This window comes from Rattus rattus, chromosome 12 (genome assembly GCF_011064425.1).
Source record: "Rattus rattus isolate New Zealand chromosome 12, Rrattus_CSIRO_v1, whole genome shotgun sequence".
NCBI classification, from domain to species: Eukaryota; Metazoa; Chordata; class Mammalia; order Rodentia; family Muridae; genus Rattus; species Rattus rattus.
In genome coordinates this window covers 73,364,948-73,384,821 of record NC_046165.1, presented here as the reverse complement: position 1 = coordinate 73,384,821, position 19,874 = coordinate 73,364,948, and the positions used below count along the sequence as shown (strand labels likewise).

General features: G+C 41.3%; 1 protein-coding gene across 1 annotated transcript in view; it reads right to left on the bottom strand.

The window, feature by feature from the left end:
- LOC116913509 (armadillo-like helical domain-containing protein 4) overlaps positions 1–19,874 on the bottom strand; it is a 101,640-nt gene that overhangs the window by 1,029 nt on the left and 80,737 nt on the right. The window contains exon 6 of the mRNA XM_032917713.1: positions 8,404–8,435. Coding sequence (XP_032773604.1) covers positions 8,404–8,435 — 32 coding nt within the window. The remainder of the gene's footprint in view (positions 1–8,403; positions 8,436–19,874) is intronic.

Sequence of the window (19,874 nt, the reverse complement as noted above, 5' to 3'; positions counted from 1 at the left end):
GTCAACATCAATTTTTGATGACAGAAATATAATTTGTACTAAAGATGGATGGAGTGGGCTTCTGAGAATGCCAGGGCTATTAAAATGCAATAAATTGGAAACAGCCTGAGTTGCATGCCAAAGGACTGAAGTGTCCTCTGGAATACTGTGTTCCTTGGAGGGTAAAGGGGGGTTTGCACTCTCTTGCCCTCCCTGTCACCCCTCAGCACTCACTTTTCTCAGCTGTACTACAGTCAGAAAGGAAGGATAAAAGTGCATATGTGTAGAAGGTGAGAGTGTTGCATGAATGAAGAGGTGGGTTAATTGTTGGAAGGCAAGGACAAGGAGATGTGCATATGAAACACATCACTGAGAGAAGCAGTGTGCCCAATGAACAAAACCAATCAGAGAGCATCCTTAGTCCCAGGGAAGTAGTGGCCAAAAATGGCACCAAGATCACTGCCTGCAGCATGGCTACTTCACCAGGAGCCTCGAGTATTTCCAGCATACCCAAGATCACTATGGACACTTCAGTCCTGAGAAAACAGTATAGTCCCAGTGCATCCCTATGCTTTAGTGCACAGCTCAGGTCCCACCCACTCTTGGAGTAAGGCCCTTCTTCTGAGGTAGGTCTTTGTAGTAAAACCCTTGTGGGCTGCACGTGTATATACTAACTTTTCATGGGAAATCATAAGGCTTACACACCTACTGGAAAACATACATTACAGTTATACTTTTTAAAACTTAGAATAAATGTGCAGTTGTTTTTCTGAAAAAGAATGAGTCTTCTATTTCTCCTTTTGAAAAGATTTATTTATGTATTTTTATACTTGTGAACTGTGTATGTGTGTGGTTGAGTGCACGCATGTCATCAAATACATGAGTTCCCCGAAGAGGCCAAAAGAAGATATTGATCACTTAGCACTAGAGTCACGGATGGTTGTGAGCCACCACATGGGCTCTGGGAACAGAACCTGGTCCTCATCAAGAGAGGCAAGTGGTAATAAACCACTAAGACATCTCCCTAGCTCCTAATTATTAATTGCTTATCTAGCAAAGCTATTTCTAATGTCTCTTAGGATGAACTAAAATGAGATGGACAGACATAGACACAGACAGATAGTGGAAGGGAGAAAGGTGGGGAGGGGAGAGAGAGATTGTTTTTCATAAAGCACTGAGATCTGTGGGTTATAATTCTTTTGTAAACTTGCATGTGGAGTAGCAGAGGGGCTCTCACAAAACTACACACCCTCAGCTACGCCCTCACCGATCCTATATCCTAGGATTTTAAATTGGGACAAAATATGGAAAGTTTTTCATTAATTTAAGAACAATGGGATTCTTTTAAATCAGCACAATGCTTTCAATAGAGAAACAAACCCCAGTCATTCTTCAACAAATCCATACGCTTGGTAGAGAATGAAAGTTTTTCTAAAACTCTTGCAGACCCGCTTGAGTCTTACAAAAACTCTATAATCTTTTCTATAAGGAAATATTGGACAATGCAAAAGCTCTGGTGCTCTCACCAAAAATAAAGATTTTAAAAAACAGTATTTTCAGTGCACAGAAATGTATACCCATATTTAATATGAAAAATGATTAACTTTTAGCCCTATAAACGATCTTCTTCTAGGTTGTACATTCACAGGACAATATTGTACTTTGTGAAATGTCAACTCGACAGCCACTGTCCTGAAGCTCTTAGCTTGACTCCATATCAACAATGTGGGTGTTCCAAATGTATCACTTTTGTCATATTTCACTTACAAAAAAATCAGTTATATTTTTCACCTTTAAATGGTATTTACCTTGCCTTCAAATCACAAATAGATTGTAGAATGAGGTGCAGCTCTCAGCCCGCCTTCCAGGACAAGGTAACCATTTGTTCTTTAACACTGACTAGAGTAAATCAGGTCTTCAATCAGGTCCTCCTCAGAGCTGCCCATCACCTCGTTTTTTCAGAAATAAAGTAAGATGCTATATACTTAAGTTTTAACTTATCAACTGTGTCTCGGAGCTTTTCTTTGTTCAAAATCATTGGCTGAGCATAGGCATTCAAAATGGCACCCAGAGGACACAATTTACTCATGGGATTTCCCAACCAAACTGAGTCTAACCAGGACAGAACAGCTAACAAGGCTAAAGTGATGGATATTTTATTTTTATATAAAAATAGACTATATTCTTTTTTTAGGTTTTCAGTTTTATTTTTATTGTTATTTCCTATAATTCTTAGATATAAATGTGAAAATTATTATTGGAACATTGGACTTTGATGGAAAACATCGTTATATCATAAGGCCAGCTTGCCTGTTTGTTCTTTCATATGCACAGCATGAATGGTAATACATATGTACTAAATTTATTGTTAAACTAATTTAAGTACAATGCTTATCAAAAATATGTAAACTATTTAAAAGCAGAGTAGACATAAGTAAATCTAAAATAAACTATAGAAATAATAAAACTGTCAATAATATTTTATTACATTGAATGAAAGTCAACCTTAGAATAAACTCTAAATATGCATTGGGAAATTAATAAAATATTAAGCAAGGAATTTGAATGCTTTAATATTTTTGTCTGATTCTTGTGTGTGTGTGTGTGTGTGTGTGTGTGTGTGTGTGTCTGTGCATGTGAATGTGTTCTATTTTTATTTTCTATTGAGCACCAGAGTCATTCTAAGTCTACCTAGAATTCCGTAGGTTGAATTCTTTGTGAAAAATAGACTATATTCTTAAAAATGTGGGTATCATGAAAAATAAAAGACGGTTATAAAATAATGAAAGGGAGTGACTGGGATGTGATTAAGGAATGTATTATGCAATTGTTGGTGGGGTCTTATACTGGAGGAGAAATGATACTTTCATGAAGGTCATTTCAGGTCTGTTGAAGGGTTGCACTATGAATACCAGAGAACGCAAAGGTGTACTCTAGCTATGTTAAATGGGCTCAAGTTAGAAACTGCAGTAAGATTTGATAGCAGAAGGTTCCTATTCTTAGGAAACACAGACTGAAAAATTAGGGATAAATAGGCCACCATCTATGCAATTTATCATTCTATGGTTCAGGTAAAATAAGGAAGAGGCTATGCCTACAAATAAAATCGAAGGCAGAAAATATTAGTCGGTGTATCTAGATTAAATGTGGTAAAGGTGTTAGGGGCGTTATTGGTGCCATTCTCATTTTTATATCTTGTCTATGGATTGTAAATTTTTCCCTCTAAAGTCTAAGCACCTAAAATATATTGTAAAGGAAAAGCTGAGTAGACATAATTTCATTTATGTTTGCCTTTGAGATAAAAAAAATATATATGTATTTGTTCAGAAACATCTATTTTCAAGAGAGCTATAAGGAGGGCCTGTGAAGGGCACCGAGGATGTAGTTCAGCTGGCAGACTACTTACATAGCATGTACAAGGCCTGGGTTCACTCTCTCACACCTTACATAGCATGTACAAGGCCTGGGTTCACTCTCTCGCACCTTATTAAACCGAGCATCGCAACACACACCTGTAGTCACAGCATTTGAGACACAGAGGCAGGAAGATCAAAATTTAAAGCTATCTTCTGTAGCTGTAGCTAATCAAAGCTTCTCAAATTGATTCCGGCAGCTGCAGCACGCCCTTTGCTACCTGCCCCAATGGTCTGGGTTCCCAAATGAAAGACTCATAGGCATAGCCTTTACATTTCTATATGACTTAATCAGCCCAACCTCCACATGGCTACTCCATCTCCCTCTGATATTCCCAGGTTATTCCTTACTAGAATCTATATTCTATCGTTTCTGCCCTAGACCCAGTCCGGGACCAAGAGGGCCATCCTTCCCTGGTTCCTACATGGCAGCTATGTTCTCTCCTGCACCTTCTCAGGTATGGCATCTTTTTTCTCCTCCCATCATGGCAGATCTCCTTTCTTCTTCTCCAGTCTCTCCCTAGCCCAGAATCCTAAAAGTCACACCCCTGTCTGCTCTGCCCAACCACTAGCAGTTGGCATCTTTATTTACAAAGTGGAATCCCTCCATGTCTTATGTGCAAGACACTGCAAACAGGTTTTATGGGAACGTAATTAGCATGAGAATACAAGCAGCTACAATCTTCAACTGCATAGTGATGAGAGGTCAGCCTGGGCTATGTGAGACTCTCAATAAACAAACAAACAAACAAACAAACAAACAAACAATGCATGCTATCCTCCACTGCTTCAGCTCTTCTGGACTGAGACTGGCTCTTGGGGTCTCTAAGCAGCAGTATCTCTCCAACTAAAGAACATGTAAGAGTCATGTGTCAGACTTGCTAACACAGACTACTGGACCACATCCTCAAAGTTTCTGACTCAGAGGACTAGAGCAAGATCGGAGAACCTGCATTTTGGCCAAGCTCCCAGGGTGTCTGAAGAAGCTGTTCCAAACTGCACCTTGAGAATCAAGGACTGTGAAATAAAATCTGGATTATTCTTTGCTGGATGATTTTTTTAAATCACGAAGACATAAACTGGCCTTGGTGACCTAACACCAGCACTAGTCTTTATCATACAATCTAATCAAGCATCTTCATTTCTGAGAAGCAATCTTGATGTTGAAAAGACATTTATCAATTGGTAACCAAGATAAGCTTGGTCTAACAAACACCATCAATATGTACATTTAACCAAAAAGGCTAAAGTTATGGAAACTAGTGGTCTGTCAATATCTATGTCCTTTCTCAGTAGCTAAACAATTTCTAATCTGGTGTGGGACAGAATTAAGATTATTTCTCCTCCCTTAACGTCCATGAAGCTGAGTATGATTGAGGAGTCAGTTTCAACAAGAAGATGATAAGTCCATGTGCTCTAGTGAGTTTTATGTCAACTTGACACAAAGTATAGTCATCTGAGAGGAGGGGACCTTTATTGAGAAAATGTCTTCATAAGATCATGCATATGTAAGCTGGCAGAGCATTTTCTTAATTAGTAATTTACAAGGGAAGGCCCAGCCCATTGTGAGTGGGGCCATCCCTGAGCTGGGGGTTCTGAGTTCTGTAAGAAAGCAGGCTGAGCAAGTCATGGGGAGCAAGCCAGTGAGCAGCTCCTGCCTCCAGGTTCCTGCTCTGCTAGAATTCCTGTTCCGATTTTGACTTTGTCAGTGATGAACTGTGATGTGGAAGTGTCAGTAAAATAAACCCTTTCCTTGTTGTTTCATCACAGCAATACTAACTCTGACTAAGACACCGTGACACGTGCACATTCGAGACCACACTCCTTATAGGGGGATGCGAGCCTTAACAGGAGCCTGTTATAGCTGTTCCTGAGAGGCTCTGCCAGAGCCTGACCAATACAGATGCGGATGCACACAGCCAACTGAGCATGGGGAACCCAATGAAGGAGTTAGGACTGAAGGAACTGAAGAGGTTTGCAACCCCATAGGAAGTTCAACAATGTAAACCAATCAGACCCCCAAAGCTCCCAGGGACTAAACCACCAACCAAAGAGTAGACATTTGGACGGACCCATGGCTTCAGCTGGATATGTAGCAGAGGACTGCCTTATTTAGCATTACTGGGAGGAGAGCATCTCAGTCCTTTGGAGGCTCGTGACCCAGGGTAGGGGAATGCTAGGGCGCTGAGGCAGGAGTGGGTGGGCAGGTGGGAGAGTACCCTCATGGAGGCAGAGGAGAGGGGGAAAGGGATAGGGGGTTTGTGGAGGGGAAACTGGGAAGGGGGATAACATTTGAAATGTCAGTAAATAAAATAACCAATAAAATAACCAATTTAAAAAAAAAGAATGACAGGATGCTGCTTCGTTTTTTAATGATGGATTGTCCACAGCACTCACATCCCCGTCCCCTTTTCTTGTTTCTCGCTAGAACATGAAGGTAGCTAAGTTGGACGTGCCATTTAGAATCATAAATTACCCTTGGGAATGAATGGTACTATACTATCAAACCGAATCAGTTGAGGCCCCGATTCTTTGCTACTAGCTATGAACCTTTGACTTCAGTTGTGATGGCTAGGAGCTACTGGTTACTCAGGATGAACCTTAATATTAACACAGAGAAACTGAAAAAGAAAACAAAACAAAAGAAAGGAGCCAGGACTTTTGCAGACAGACTCTCTTAGAACTTCTGGGACTGACTGAGACCCAACGTTGGAACAATTCATGAAACGAGATCAAGAGGCTGTCCTTGTTTGGTTTATGAGCTCCATTAAATGTGTGTCTAGTTTTCATTCTAAGTGTTCGAGTGACTTTCATCAGACAGCAGCCAGGCTTCCCAACATTGCTTCTGAAGATGGCAACTAGCAAGAATTGACATTTATATGCAACTTACAGAGGTTGCAATGTCCAACCTCTTTGGTGTAGTTTTACGCCAAAATTTAAGTCTATTTTAATAATTTTTGTAATATATTTTAGAAAATGTATTTTAATATGAGATATTTTAGAAAATATCTCTCTCAGGATATTCTAAACCTGTATCTGTTCATCTGAACATATCTTTTGACATAACTGCATACATAACAAATACCAAAAATGGCACCCAATGTCCTCAGCGGCTTGAAAGTTTCCTTTATCACTTTTAATGTATATGAAAACAAAGTGAACTTGTTAACAAAAACTACATATATGTGAATTTTCATCCGGAATCAAAAGGGCAGTGAGGACTACTGTACTTGCATAATTTTAATTCCAACTGGATGGCTCGTCCTTTAACACTAAGTTGTAGCAAAATAAAATCTACTGACTCCAATGCAAGAAAACTAGCATACTAATAAAATAAAATATGTGAAAAGCCATAAGCAGACATGTTTTGAGGCTGCGGAACTGAAGGCAACTTATTGCCTGACCATTAAAACGATTTTCAAGCAATTGAAATCCCAATTAAACCTGAGATGAATGTGCTAATGGGATCTGACATGGCTACCCTCAGGAATTCAAGACTCCATCAATATTTTGAGTAGTTCCAGTTAAAATTACAACCAAATGTGAAAGCTTGGAGAGGACTGAAAAATCAAAAGAAAATGAAAATATGATTCTGGAAAGAAATGAGCATTGTCAATCACTTTGTCAAGTCTGCTCAAGAGAGAGAAGTGCTTTTCCACAGCTGACCATCCAGACAGGGTGGTTTGCTCGTCCCCAGTGAGAGGAAGCACTAAAATAAGCTACACGCCTGGGACAGTTTCTTATTTCACAGACAAAAAATGAACAACATTGCCAACATCTCCTAAAAGAAGCTGTACCGGGTAGATCAAGAATAGTATTTAGCTGCCCATGCTACCCAAGGATAAGGGGCTGACTCAGGGGTTATGAGCATTTGCTGTTGGCCTGGAGAAAAGGCTGTGACTGATGGCATTTGCTGCTATGACAGAGAACATTCCATTACCAGCACCCGCATGGGCTCACAACCACCTGTGACTTCAGTTCACACATGTAATATAAAAATATTCACACATGTAATATAAAATGAACCAACCTAAAAAAATGTCTTTTGGAGAGTGCTTGTTGTGCGATCACAGGATTTCAGTTCAGAACCCAGAACTCACACTGCGATTGGATGTCAGGTCTCTCAACATACCTGTAACCTCAGTTCTGTGCAAGGTGTTGTTGGGAGAATTTCTGGGGCTTGCTGGCTGATAGCATACCCCAAATCCACCAGCTCTAGGTTCAGTGAGAGGTCATGCCTCAAAAGAGACCAATAGAGGAAGATATCTGACTGAGTCCTCTGGACTCCACACATGCATAAGCACACATACCTGCACGCGTGCACACACACACACACAAACACACACACACACACACACACACACACACACACACACACACACACACACGGAGAGAGAGAGAGAGAGAGACAGAGAGACAGAGAGACAGAGAGACAGAGAGAGAGAGAGAGAGAGAGAGAGAGAGAGAGACAGAGAGAGAGAGAGAGAGAGAGAGACAGAGATAGAGAGAGACAGAGCGAGACAGAGAGACAGAGATAGAGAGACAAAGAGAGACAGAGAGACAGAGAGAGACAGAGACAGAGAGACAGACAGAGAGAGACAGAGAGAGAGACAGAGATAGAGAGAGACAGAGCGAGACAGAAAGACAGAGAGATAGAGAGACAGAGAGAGAAGGTGAGGAGGAAAGGTGAACAAGGCTCCAGAGACTATGGTGTTGGTCTGTGTTCCCAGGAAGGAAGCCAAAGGGAATGCCTCTCCTCCCTGGGAGGCTCAGGACAGCAAACTGAAGCTCCGTTATTAAAATTTTTTAATCTTTTCTCATTTCTTCCTCCACACTCTCCTGCATCCCTTCCAGCTCTCCTTTAAAATTATGACCTCTTATTAACATGCACATGCGTGTTTGTATATATACATATAAATTCCTAAACGGTAACCCGTGGGGGCTGTGCTGTTTTGTGGGTCTTTTATTTACCCCTTAGTATCAGGCAACAAGAAGAGGAGACTTTTCTTACCTTGTCTTTTAGCTTTTCCATCCAGCTTCTCACTAGGAAAAATAAGAGAACCAGATATAAATAGCAGTCCCCTACTTACATTTGATAGTATTACAGAGCTTAACTTGATTTACTGGAAATTTTTCTTCTTTTTTTGCATGAAATATGATAAAAAACTTCCAACCATTTTAACAAAATGGCAGCCACAGGTCTTTTCACATAGTTCTGGTTGTTCTAGAACTTACTATGTAGACTAGGCTGGCTTTGAACTCACAGAAACTTAACTGCCTCTGCCTCCAGGGTGCTGAGATTAAAGGTATGTGTCACCAAGCCACTTTTTCAGAAATGCAACACAGATCAACCCCCTCCCATGCCCTTATTGAATGAACGGAGAATAATGTTTGTTAAGGGAATTCTATATATTGTCCAACTCATTTGGAGAAGGCCTGGGAAACTTGCTTTTCCTGTGACCGCTTTTCTTTAACCTGATGCTAGTTTGTCTCAGCGCTTAGGATCCATGAGGATGCCTCACTTGAAGCCTGTCAGCAAGAGAACAGGAAAGGACAGGAAAATGGTGCACCAAGGCAGCGCTGGCTCCAAAGGGAAGCATTGCAGTCATATTTGAAGAAAGAAAAGAACAAGGCAAACTGCAAGAACTCAGGGCCATTTCCACCATACCATTCTACAACACTACCGTATGATAACCGCCATTAATAATGGAAGTGACATGTGTGAAGGGACTGCACCAACTAAGTATTGTTCTGCAGATCCTGGTCACAGCTATTTGGAACATTAATAGGAGAAGAGAAATGCATCATTCGGAGTGAGAAGGATGACTTGAAATTGGGGATGGGCATTTCACCCTTTACTGACTTTTGATGTTATATTGGTGTTTCAGTCCCCATGTTACTTAAGCATAAAGGGTGTGGAAGAGGGGCACAGTATCTTCATTTTATGTTTATTATCAAGTAAAAGAAATCAGCAATTAAACTGAAGGAAGAAATGAGGTTACTTTACACTTACTGTTCAGATAAGAAGCTTCAACAAGTAGAAAGGGAGCACAGTGAGCTCCACTTGCAGAGTCTGAGAATAAATGTATGAAGTCAGTGTGGTTGCAGTCTTTTATAACTAGGCAGTTCTGTTGCTGCAAAAGCAGCCATGGATGATTGGTCTACAGGAAAATGTGCTCAGTCTTGCTCTAATGAACTGTATTTATAGATACTGGGGTTTGAATTTTATGTAATACTTATATGTCATAGTTGTTTTCTTTAAAAATCATATTAAACTGTAAAAAATATTATTTGCTCACAAGTTATATAAAAACAGGAAGCCAGCCAGAGTTGGTCATGAGCCATGATTCGGGGCCCCTGGAATAAGAAAATCACCTTCAATAAGTCAGCACCTCCATTTATACAATCTTGCTCCCATAATGAGGTATTTTATCATGCTGACAGTGCCGTGTCTAAGACTACTTCTCACAGACTACAGCACATGTATTGTAGCACGTGACCCACAAGGTGGCAAGCATGAGAGTCAGATAAGCTCACAAGCCAGCCATGGCGGCTCCGGTCTATAATCTCAGCATTCAGGAAACGGAACCATAAAGATATCTTCAAATTCAGGGTTAGCCTGAGCTACAGCATGAGAACACGCCTCAAAGAGTGAGATTATGTGATACTCGTAGAAAAGATGGGGAAACTGAGGTTCAGAGAAGCCAAGAGGCACTTTCAGTCAGCCAGTGAATAGCCACAGGAATGTCTGCCTGATTTCTAGAAGAAACCCTGCTCTTCTACCCATCTCAAATGTGGCTGCAAATGTGGGGATACCTTTGGCTTTTCACTTCCTTTGATTGACTTTGTTATCTTGCAAAACCCTTATCGAACCTCTCGGGGTTATTCTTCTCTCGTAGCTCTGTACCAAATGGGTTCAGACAGATGAGGTGGCTGATCAAGGTCGGATCAGGAGCATAAGGACGCCAGGAAAAAGACATCTATCAACCTTAGAACAAGACCAGGAGTTGGTGCTTCCAGGAGTGAGCCTTCCAAGAAGGAGGTCAGCCACTGATTTTAGAGAAAATAATGAACTTGAAGACCCTCGGCTATCCCTGTACAACAGATGGCAACAGACGCTTTGGAGGTCATTGTGGAGATTAGAAATGTCACATGCAAAATTTCCATATAGTACCTGATATGGAATCCAAATAGGAAGATGAAGGGCAAGTGAAATGTGGGTGTTCTGTTACTCTGTCTCCAATCCAAAACAGATTTCAATGCAAGCAAGAGAATGCACGAAATTCATTCATTTGTTCCACAAATATTTGCAACACACATGGTGTTTGATCCAGCAGTGTGTTCTCTCTATAATAAGCCCACAGATGCTACCGGACCTGGTGCCAGCGAGGAAAGAGTTCAGTTAGCATACATCCAAGAAGTAGATAACAAGAAGTAGTGTGGCATGTGAGTAAGTGAGGGAGAGTCCAGACTCAGGAAATAGCTTGGGCATCATATGGAGAACAGGACAATGACCGTGGGACCAGGCTGACTACTCCCAGAAGGAATGAGAAGAATTTCTCAGAGCAGATGGACAGGAGGCAAAGCTCAAAGCTAGCCTTAAAACATCCATAGGCTTTTTCTATCTAAAGAGTAAATGTTTCATTGCCAAGAGGAGCATTTTCAACTAGGGCCTCATCTGGAAAACTACCCATATCTGAGGTAAGTGGAGTAAATTGTATAGAGCCTGTGATGGTTGGGTTCCAGGATTTGTTTGGTGGAGTTTTCCAAAGTGTGTGTGTGTTTGTGTGTGTGTGTGTGTGTGTGTGTGTGTGTGTGTTTTTCTATGTGTACTCCTGCCATAGTATACATCTGAAAGTCAGAGGACAACTACAACTTGGAGGAGTCATCTCTTTCCTGCTACCCTGTGGTAGCAGGACCAGTGACCAAACTCTAGTCACCAGGCTTAGTGGCAAGTGCTTTTACCTACTGAGCCACCTCCTCTTGATGGCCCGTGGTGGTTAGTTTTAGTTGTCAGTTTGACAATCAAAAATCTCCAGGCAAGTGAGTCTCGGTGAGGGATTGTCTAGGTTAGGTTGGCCAGTGGGCACATGTGCAAGGGATTATTATTATTAGCTTAATTGCGGTAGGAAGATCTGCCTGCTCTAGTCGGTGGTTTTCTCTGAGCAGCGGGATCCTGGGTTGTATAAGAATGAAGCTGATCTGAACGGTAATATGCATGTTTTAACTTATTGTTCTCTGCTCTTGACTATGGATGTGATGTGACTCAAAGCTTAAAGTTCCTGCAGCTCTGACTTCCCACAATGATGGACTGTAACTGGCATTGTGAGCCAAAACAATTGTAGACCCTTTCTCCCTTAAGTTACATTTTGTCACAGCGACAGGAAACAAAACTAAGATAACACCCCACACTAAGCAATATCCTTACACAGTAACTCTATGATGGGAGCGAAAAGGCCTCTTAGAATGTGCAGAGATAATCTGAAAGGGTATAGTCCACTCATCAGTTCTATGAATCAAGGAAAGAAACCACAGTTGAGCTCTAAAGACATGTGGAGATAGGCATTTTGGTAGGTAAGTCTAAAAAGGTTTAGACATAGGTCTATACTGGTTCTATATTTAATTTTATATGTATGGCTGTTTTGCGTGCATTTATATATGGCACATGTATCCCACATAAAGCCCAGAAAAGGGTTCCTGGACTCCTAGAACTGGAGCTACAGATGGTTGTAAGCTGCATGTAGTTGCTGAAAATCAAACCAAATCTTCTGCAGCTCTAGCGTCTTTAAATAAAATGATTTAAATAAAAATAATTATTAGTCAAAGTTTGTATAATAAAGTACTGTGTGCCTACGAGCATAGCCCAGGGCTAGCTCTCCCCCAGCACCTGAATAAAAATATTCCGTGCAGCCAGAGAAATGCACATCAAAACAGTGACCAAATTAAATAACAAGAGGTAGAATTAAGGACAGACTTTCTTGTATTCTTTGTATTTTGTAAGGTTTGCCAAGCTATATATAACTTGGTAGTACTTCTTAATTAGTGGGAAAACACACTTTTAAAACTCCTGCAGAGCTCCCTAACCTTTACAACTTGAAATTGGGGATAAATTGCTGACTGTAAGGGGCACAGAAGCTGAGGCCTTTCCACTTGGCTGGTTCCTAAGGTAACAGCTAGATGCTAGTACCGCTGACTGGAGTTTGTGTCTCAAATTTTTGTTTAGTGAAAAATTCAAAAGCACAACAATATAACAAGACTTCTGCTCTCCTTGAAGTAGGAATAGAAGTATCCAGACAAAAAGTAGGCTTGAATAAAGGCCATATATAGTTGACATATTCCCTGGTGAAAAGCTGAAGGGTCTTTGTTTTAAGGTCGGGGACACAAGGATGCCCAATGTTGCCACTTCTGTTTAACATAGCAGTTGAATTCCTGCACAGCACACTTAGATAATAAAAAGAAAAAGCTATTTATTTGGAAAAAGTTAAACAGGAAATTGTAAATTAAAATTCATAATCTTATAAAAAGCCAATCCCCAAAATGTACCATTTACATCCAACATAGAGAAACTGAAATGCACAGGTGTGCATACAGAAACACACACAAACACCCACACATGCACATAAACACATACAAAGACACACTAACCCATGTACACAGACATTCATGTATCCATATACACATATAAAATCTGGAAGAATTTATAATTGGAGTGAAAAAGATTACTAGGTACAAAATAAACTTGTGAAAACCTGTGGTATTGCTATGTATCAGCAAATTATCTGGAAAAAAGAGGAAAGCAATCCCATTTACAACAGAAATAAAACAAATAGGTTAAAATAATCAGGAATGGATTTTCCCACAGAGGAAAATTTTTACAGGATAAAAGTAGTCAAAGACACAGAATAGAAAGCTGTCTGTCTTACTGGATTGGAAGAATTTTAATATTCTTGAATCGTCCACAGAGCTCTAAACAATCTGTTGATTCACTGAGCTCTCTATCAAAATGATTATTTTTCACGGAAATCAAAGATACAGCCTAAAACTTCATATGAAAAAAACCAAAATATTTGAAAATCTCTTATCTTGAAAGGAGCAGATATCCAAACTGTATGAGAATCACAGGGCTTAATAGCAAGAGGGTAAATATGCTAATTAAAAATGGTGACACATACTTTAATCCTAGCACTCAGAAGGCAGAGACCAGTGGATCGGTTCAAGACCAGCCCTGTTTACTTAGTAAATCCCAGGCTGGTGGTTGGGCTTACATAGTGAGACCCTATCTCAAAACAACAAGTGGAAAAGGTCAAAAGGCCTGAATAGACATTTCTACAGAAAATGTAGAAATGGATATATATTCAAGATCACTGACTATATCCACTCTTCTGATACTATAACAAAAATACCAGAGGCTGAGTAGCTGATAAGAAATTTATTTCACGTCAGAGTAATGGTACAAGGTTGAGAGCTGTTTGAACTTGTCTTGTCTGATGATAGTTCTAGAGCTGTTCAAGAGGCCACCATAAGGAGGGATCAGTGCACTAGAGAAACCACACTGGAGTGCATATAAAGACTTTGATGAGTTATGGAGAGTAGAGCATAACCAAAATGGGGACGGGGTGCTTAACCGACTCTTCGCTTATCTTTTCGTTTTGACCACACCCTTTAACAAATGTCCTATTATTCTTGCTTTATTATTATGGCTTTATTTGTGTCACCTTCTGCCACTACCTCTTACCCTCTATATATCCTGTGATTCGTGTCTATCTTCACCCCTATTCTCTCTAAGAGAGAACTGGGGTGGTGGATATTAAGTGGGTGTGTTCATATCTTTCCTATGTAGCTCTCATTTAGACAGAAGGAGCTAGAATTTATACTTTCATCTTAGCCCGTATATTCTCTAGCTCCTTTGTGGGTGCTAGAGGGCTGCAGCCCCTGAGTGTTCCTTCGGACAACAACCACCCAAGAGGCAGAAATCCTGAAGTGAAACATAAAACACAGAGTGAGCAATGCTGAGGACACTTAGTATGGAGACTATTGTACAAAAGAAGATTAAAAGCACAAACATACAGACTCCCAGGAGAAAGAGTGTTCATGAATTTGTTTGTTGGGGAAAGGGAATATGTGTTTCTAAAAAATTGGCTCACAAGATATGGAGACTGAGAACCAAGCGCAGTGGTGGCTTGGTTACAGGTCTAACCCAAAGGCCTGGGAACCGTGGTAGTCACTAATAGTTTCAGACCAAAGGCCTGAAGACTTGAGACCTAAGAGAAGCCAATATTTTCAGTCTGAAGGTACATGTAGCCAAATTCCAAGCTCATAGGCTGCCTACTGGGAGAAATTCTCTCGCACTCAGCATTTTCCTTCTTCATTGGCTAGATGGGGTCCACCTGCATTAGTCTTCACTGGACCTATGAGTATCAGGCTTCACTGGGCCCACCTGCATTAGTCTTCACTGGACCTATGAGTATCAGGCTTCACTGGACCTATGAGTATCAGGCTTCACTGGACCTATGAGTATCAGGCTTCACTGGACCTATGAGTATCAGGCTTCACTGGACCTATGAGTATCAGGCTTCACTGGACCTATGAGTATCAGGCTTCACTGGACCTATGAGTATCAGGCTTTACTGGGCCCACCTGCATCAGGCCTTGCTAGGCCTTTGAGTATCAGACTTCACTAGGCCTACTAATTCAAATGTGAGCCTCCCACCTTCCCCCATTGTCGATCTCTTCTGCCTTTGGCCCTTTTACTCTCTTTATAAGGATTTTGTGAAATTTTTCCTCATCCTAACTCAGTCTTATCTGCTGTCTCCTTTGCCACAGAGGCAACAGTCAGGCTCCAGGCATCCTGGATGGTGTCTTTAAGGCAGCCATTGTTCTGCCAACCCTGTCAGGTGAATCCCTCAGCTTTCCCTCTCCATGTTACATGCAGATTATCAGAGAATCCTTAGCAGCAAGAAGCCCAGAGACGGGGTTGGGGATTTAGCTCAGTGGTAGAGCGCTTGCCTAGCAAGCAAGGCCCCGGTTCGGTCCCCAGCTCCGGAAAAAAAAAAAAAAAAAAAAAAAAAGAAGCCCAGAGACAATCCACTATTACTGACTTCTCAGTGGTCCCTCTCTCTTACCTCCTCCATACACTTCCCAGCTCTATGACTGCTTTCAGGGAAAACTCTAACTGGACAGTAGTCAAATTCCTCTGCCATCAAGGTAGGCTGGACTTTTGCCACAGCAATTTTACTCACTTTGTTCAGTAAAATGAAAATATCAATGTGAGCACAAGGAGAAAAAACACGAGTTGGGGCAAACTGGCCAAGCTCAGAGGAGAGGAGTTTTTTTTCACTTAAAGGAAATTCTACCTGAAAAATTTCAGAAGGTCTGGATTTGTAAAATATACCCTTCCTACACAAGTATACTTCACAGCAGGGTCCATTTAACTTACATCCCATTTTAAAAGGATCATAAATGCACCCTCTTTAGTGAGAAGTGTATTTTTCCAATGATAAGGAAACTTAAGTTTTTTACTTACATCAAGAGAAAGAGGAGTGTATTTTTGACCAAAACAAAAAAATAAAGATCATACACAGCCCTTTGTTTTATTAAAGTATGTGCACCTAAATTTTAGGGTGTGTCTACTCTGTCAAAAAAGAAAAGAAAAGTAGTTCTTTCTTCCACTTTGTTACTTAGTCCTAATTGCCATTCTTACTGGAGAAACCAAGCTTTCTCAAGTTCCATACGACTCTTAAGAGTGATAGAACTTACCACATTTTGAGTATTAAATGTGTGTTTAAAAAAAGAAAAAAAGTCATTGAGTTTTTGTATCTATGGATTTAGTCTTCAGAGATCCTAAATTTACCTGCCTTAAAATCATGTAAACCCCATCTATAATCATCAGCTCTTCATATAATTACAGAACAGCAAGATTCCAATAAGCAGGATGACCTACTTCTTTGCACAGGGCTAAGTGAGCACTAACTGTGTGTTCAAGATGCAATTAATTCTGAAGGCTCTGAACTGATATTTACAGAGAAGGGCACAGAGAGGCCAGATAACCTAATCTTGACTTTCAAGTAACATCAAAAATATCTTTATTTACTGAGCACGAGACGATTGCGGAGGATTGGCTTAAAATCAATAATATCGGCCAGGGTCAGTTAATAATAACCATGCTGATAACTGAAAAATTATATATCACATTGTCACAACTTCTGTAAGAGAAGGTGGTCATAAGGCTCATATATGGTAACCAAATAAGGGAGATGTCCCTCTGCCAATGGAAGCATTGGCATTACTTCTCATCACTCATGAGAGAAGAATACAATCTGTCAGTGTCCACCCTCCACAACGAGTGACATTAAGCATCACTGTTGCTTGACTGTGGCTTCCTGAAAACATCACTGACCAGTGGGGTTCCAGATCCTTCACTCAGCATCACCGAGTCCACACTTAACAGCTCAGAACTTCTTGTCTCCCCAAGGTTTCTCCTCACATTTTAATTATCTGTTCTCTCTCCAACCCAGTACTTAAAAACAGAAAATATTTATCTTTTATATTTTTATTTCTTTACTTTAATGGACAGGCAATGATTGTGTGCACCAGAAGGGCAAAACATAGCTATTTGATATTGACAGACTATGTAGTATGATCAAGTCAGAGTGACTAGCATTTTCCCCTCCTTCCCTTCCTGGCTTTGTGTTGGGAAGCTTAGAACTCTTCTAAACTTTTGCACACTATAAAATAAAATTGTAGCGATTGTGTTGTTACACACACACACACACACACACACACACACATTGTATGTTTTAATGTATAACTTTTCTGTCCTACTGTACTGGTGACACTAGACCTCATTTTCTTCTGTAACTACAATTTGTTGTCTGTCTTCTTATGTCTCTCATCTTCTTTTCTCCCATGCTTCCCAGACTCTGGTAAGCACCATTCCATGCTCTGTTCCTCTGAGTTTATTTCCAGATTCCTCATATGTCCTGGGCCTGGCTTATCTCTTTTAATATAAATATCTTTAGATCCATCCAAGTTGTCACAAATGAAAGGAGTTCCTTCTGTGAAGGCCGAGTCATGTTCTGCTCTACACATAGTCATGATTTTTATTCAGTGGCATTGATGGACCCAGCACCTCATATACTCACTGGGACAAATGGTGCTATGGCAAACACAGAATTGGGTGTCCGTTGGTTGATATGCTGATTTCATCTCCTTTAGATATCCCCCCAGTAAGTAGGATGCTAGAACCTGCTTTGTTTTTAATAGAAGGTTTACTATTTCCAAAAGGCCACTGGAGGCCAATTTGTGTGAGCTGCATAACAGAGCCATTGATGTGAAATTCACCCTCCCCAGACATGCTGCAGCTTTAGTGAGAGTAAACACCCATCAGACATGCACACAGGTCTTCCTCATGCGCAGTTGCTATGTAAAGTGGTACAGCCCTTTACATAGGATGTTGTGTAGGATGGGCCCACACAACACCCCTCTTCTTCATACAAATTCCAGGTTTCACTGACAAAAGCCATGCTTCGGACCCAGGGCTGAGGTAAACAGGGCACTTTCTGGAGACCTCATTTACCAGTGGCTATCATCTAGAGCTTTGGACAGGATTTTACTTAATCCCAGGAAGCTCCCACTTTCCTGATGCTTTACCAACAGGTGAAATCAATTAGCAGCAGAGTGCCGAATGAGTGCTGAAGTGGGTTGAGAGGCTGCTTCAGGGTTTGTTTTCCTAAAGTCCCACTTAGCAGTTCATACGGCTTCTCTCTCCACAGTACGAAGCAATGTCAGGCTGTACTCCCAAGAGAAATTAAGGCAAATATTTGCTGGGGAACGTCTGTGCACTGATGGTTCAATGGGAGAAACCTACAGTACTGTGTGATAAGTAAGTCTAGAGATCTTCCACACAGTACAGTACCTGAAGCCTTACGTGTAAAATTTGCTACAGGGACAAGCCCTTTGTTAACCTGTACAACTTGATGGGTCAACATGCGTATGTACCGTGAAATGGTCATTATAATCTGACATATCTACAGACATGGCTGGACATCATGTTTGTGCATGTGTTGGGGACACTTATGTCCCATCCATTAAGAAAGTACTTCTTCTGTTAAGAAAATGATAATGATGAAGGGGACAGGAGGAAACTTTGGGTGGTGACGGAATTGTTTATGATCTTGGTGTCATAGATAAGTACTTATCCCCAAACTCATCAAGTTGTGGACCTTAAACATGTGCAGCTTTTTTCTATGTCAAAACGAAAGATCACTTGAACATCACAGTAAATATACTCAAGGGTGGAACTCGACTGCTGCTTAAAAGAGTTACTTGAACATTCCCTGTGCTCTTGATCCCCTGGGAAAGCCTAAGGATCTTGGTCTCCAGTGCAGGAGAGCATATAGATCAGGCCCCAGACTCTGCCTTTTCCCTTCAAAGTTCCTTCAGCAAGGTTTCCTTGGGCTAACAGGGGCAGCTGCTTGCTCCCTGCAGGTATGGGGTGTTGCTCTCCCTGCTCTCCCTCCCTTGTTTCTTAGTTACTTGGAGCTCAAGCATTCAGACTTCCTGCTGGGTGCTTCATAAGCTCACTTACTTTCCCTCCTCCTGGATCACTTAGTTCCTTTATTTCATCAATGGAGGTTGGTTTTACCCGAGGGAACGTGAATTGCAGAAACATAAAAACAAATGAGTAGTTTCTCTTTTGCCTGTGCCATGCACATCAGGACCAGGACCCTCACTTTCCTTGGCCAGGTGGTCACTTTCCTTGGCCAGGTGGTCACTTTCCTTGGCCAGGTGGTCACTTTCCTTGGCCAGGTGGTCACTTTCCTTAGCCAGGTGGTCACTTCACTTTCCTTGGCCAGGTGGTCACTTTCCTTGGCCAGGTGGTCACTTTCCTTAGACAGGTGGTCACTTTCCTTGGCCAGGTGGTCACTTTCCTTGGCCAGGTGATCACTTTCCTTGGCCAGGTGATCACTTTTTCCTTGGCCAGGTGGTCACTTTCCTTGGCCAGGTGGTCACTTTCCTTAGGGTGGTCACTTTCCTTGGCCAGGTGGTCACTTTCCTTGGCCAGGTGATCACTTTCCTTGGCCAGGTGATCACTTTCCTTGGCCAGGTGGTCACTTTCCTTGGACAGGTGGTCACTTTCCTTAGACAGGTGGTCACTTTCCTTGGACAGGTGGTTCTTTCCCAGCTGGATAGTCTTGCATCACAAAGTCAAGCCTGAAAATTCCAACATCTTTTCTTTGTTGCTCGAAGTCAGAAAGAAAAATGTTCCTTTGATATTTCTCAGGCCTCTGTATGGGGGAGGGGTACATCTCTGGACCCTTTCCCTAGAGGGTAGGGGTCAGCCTTTCCCAGAATACTTTCTGTTCTCAGGATCTCTTTCTCTGCTTCATGCCCTACACCAGCCCAAGGCCATTCCTCTTGATCATGTGTTGTTTTAAATGCTCTCCTTCAAGCAAGTTCCTGTGTTTGGTCTACTGTCCCCTG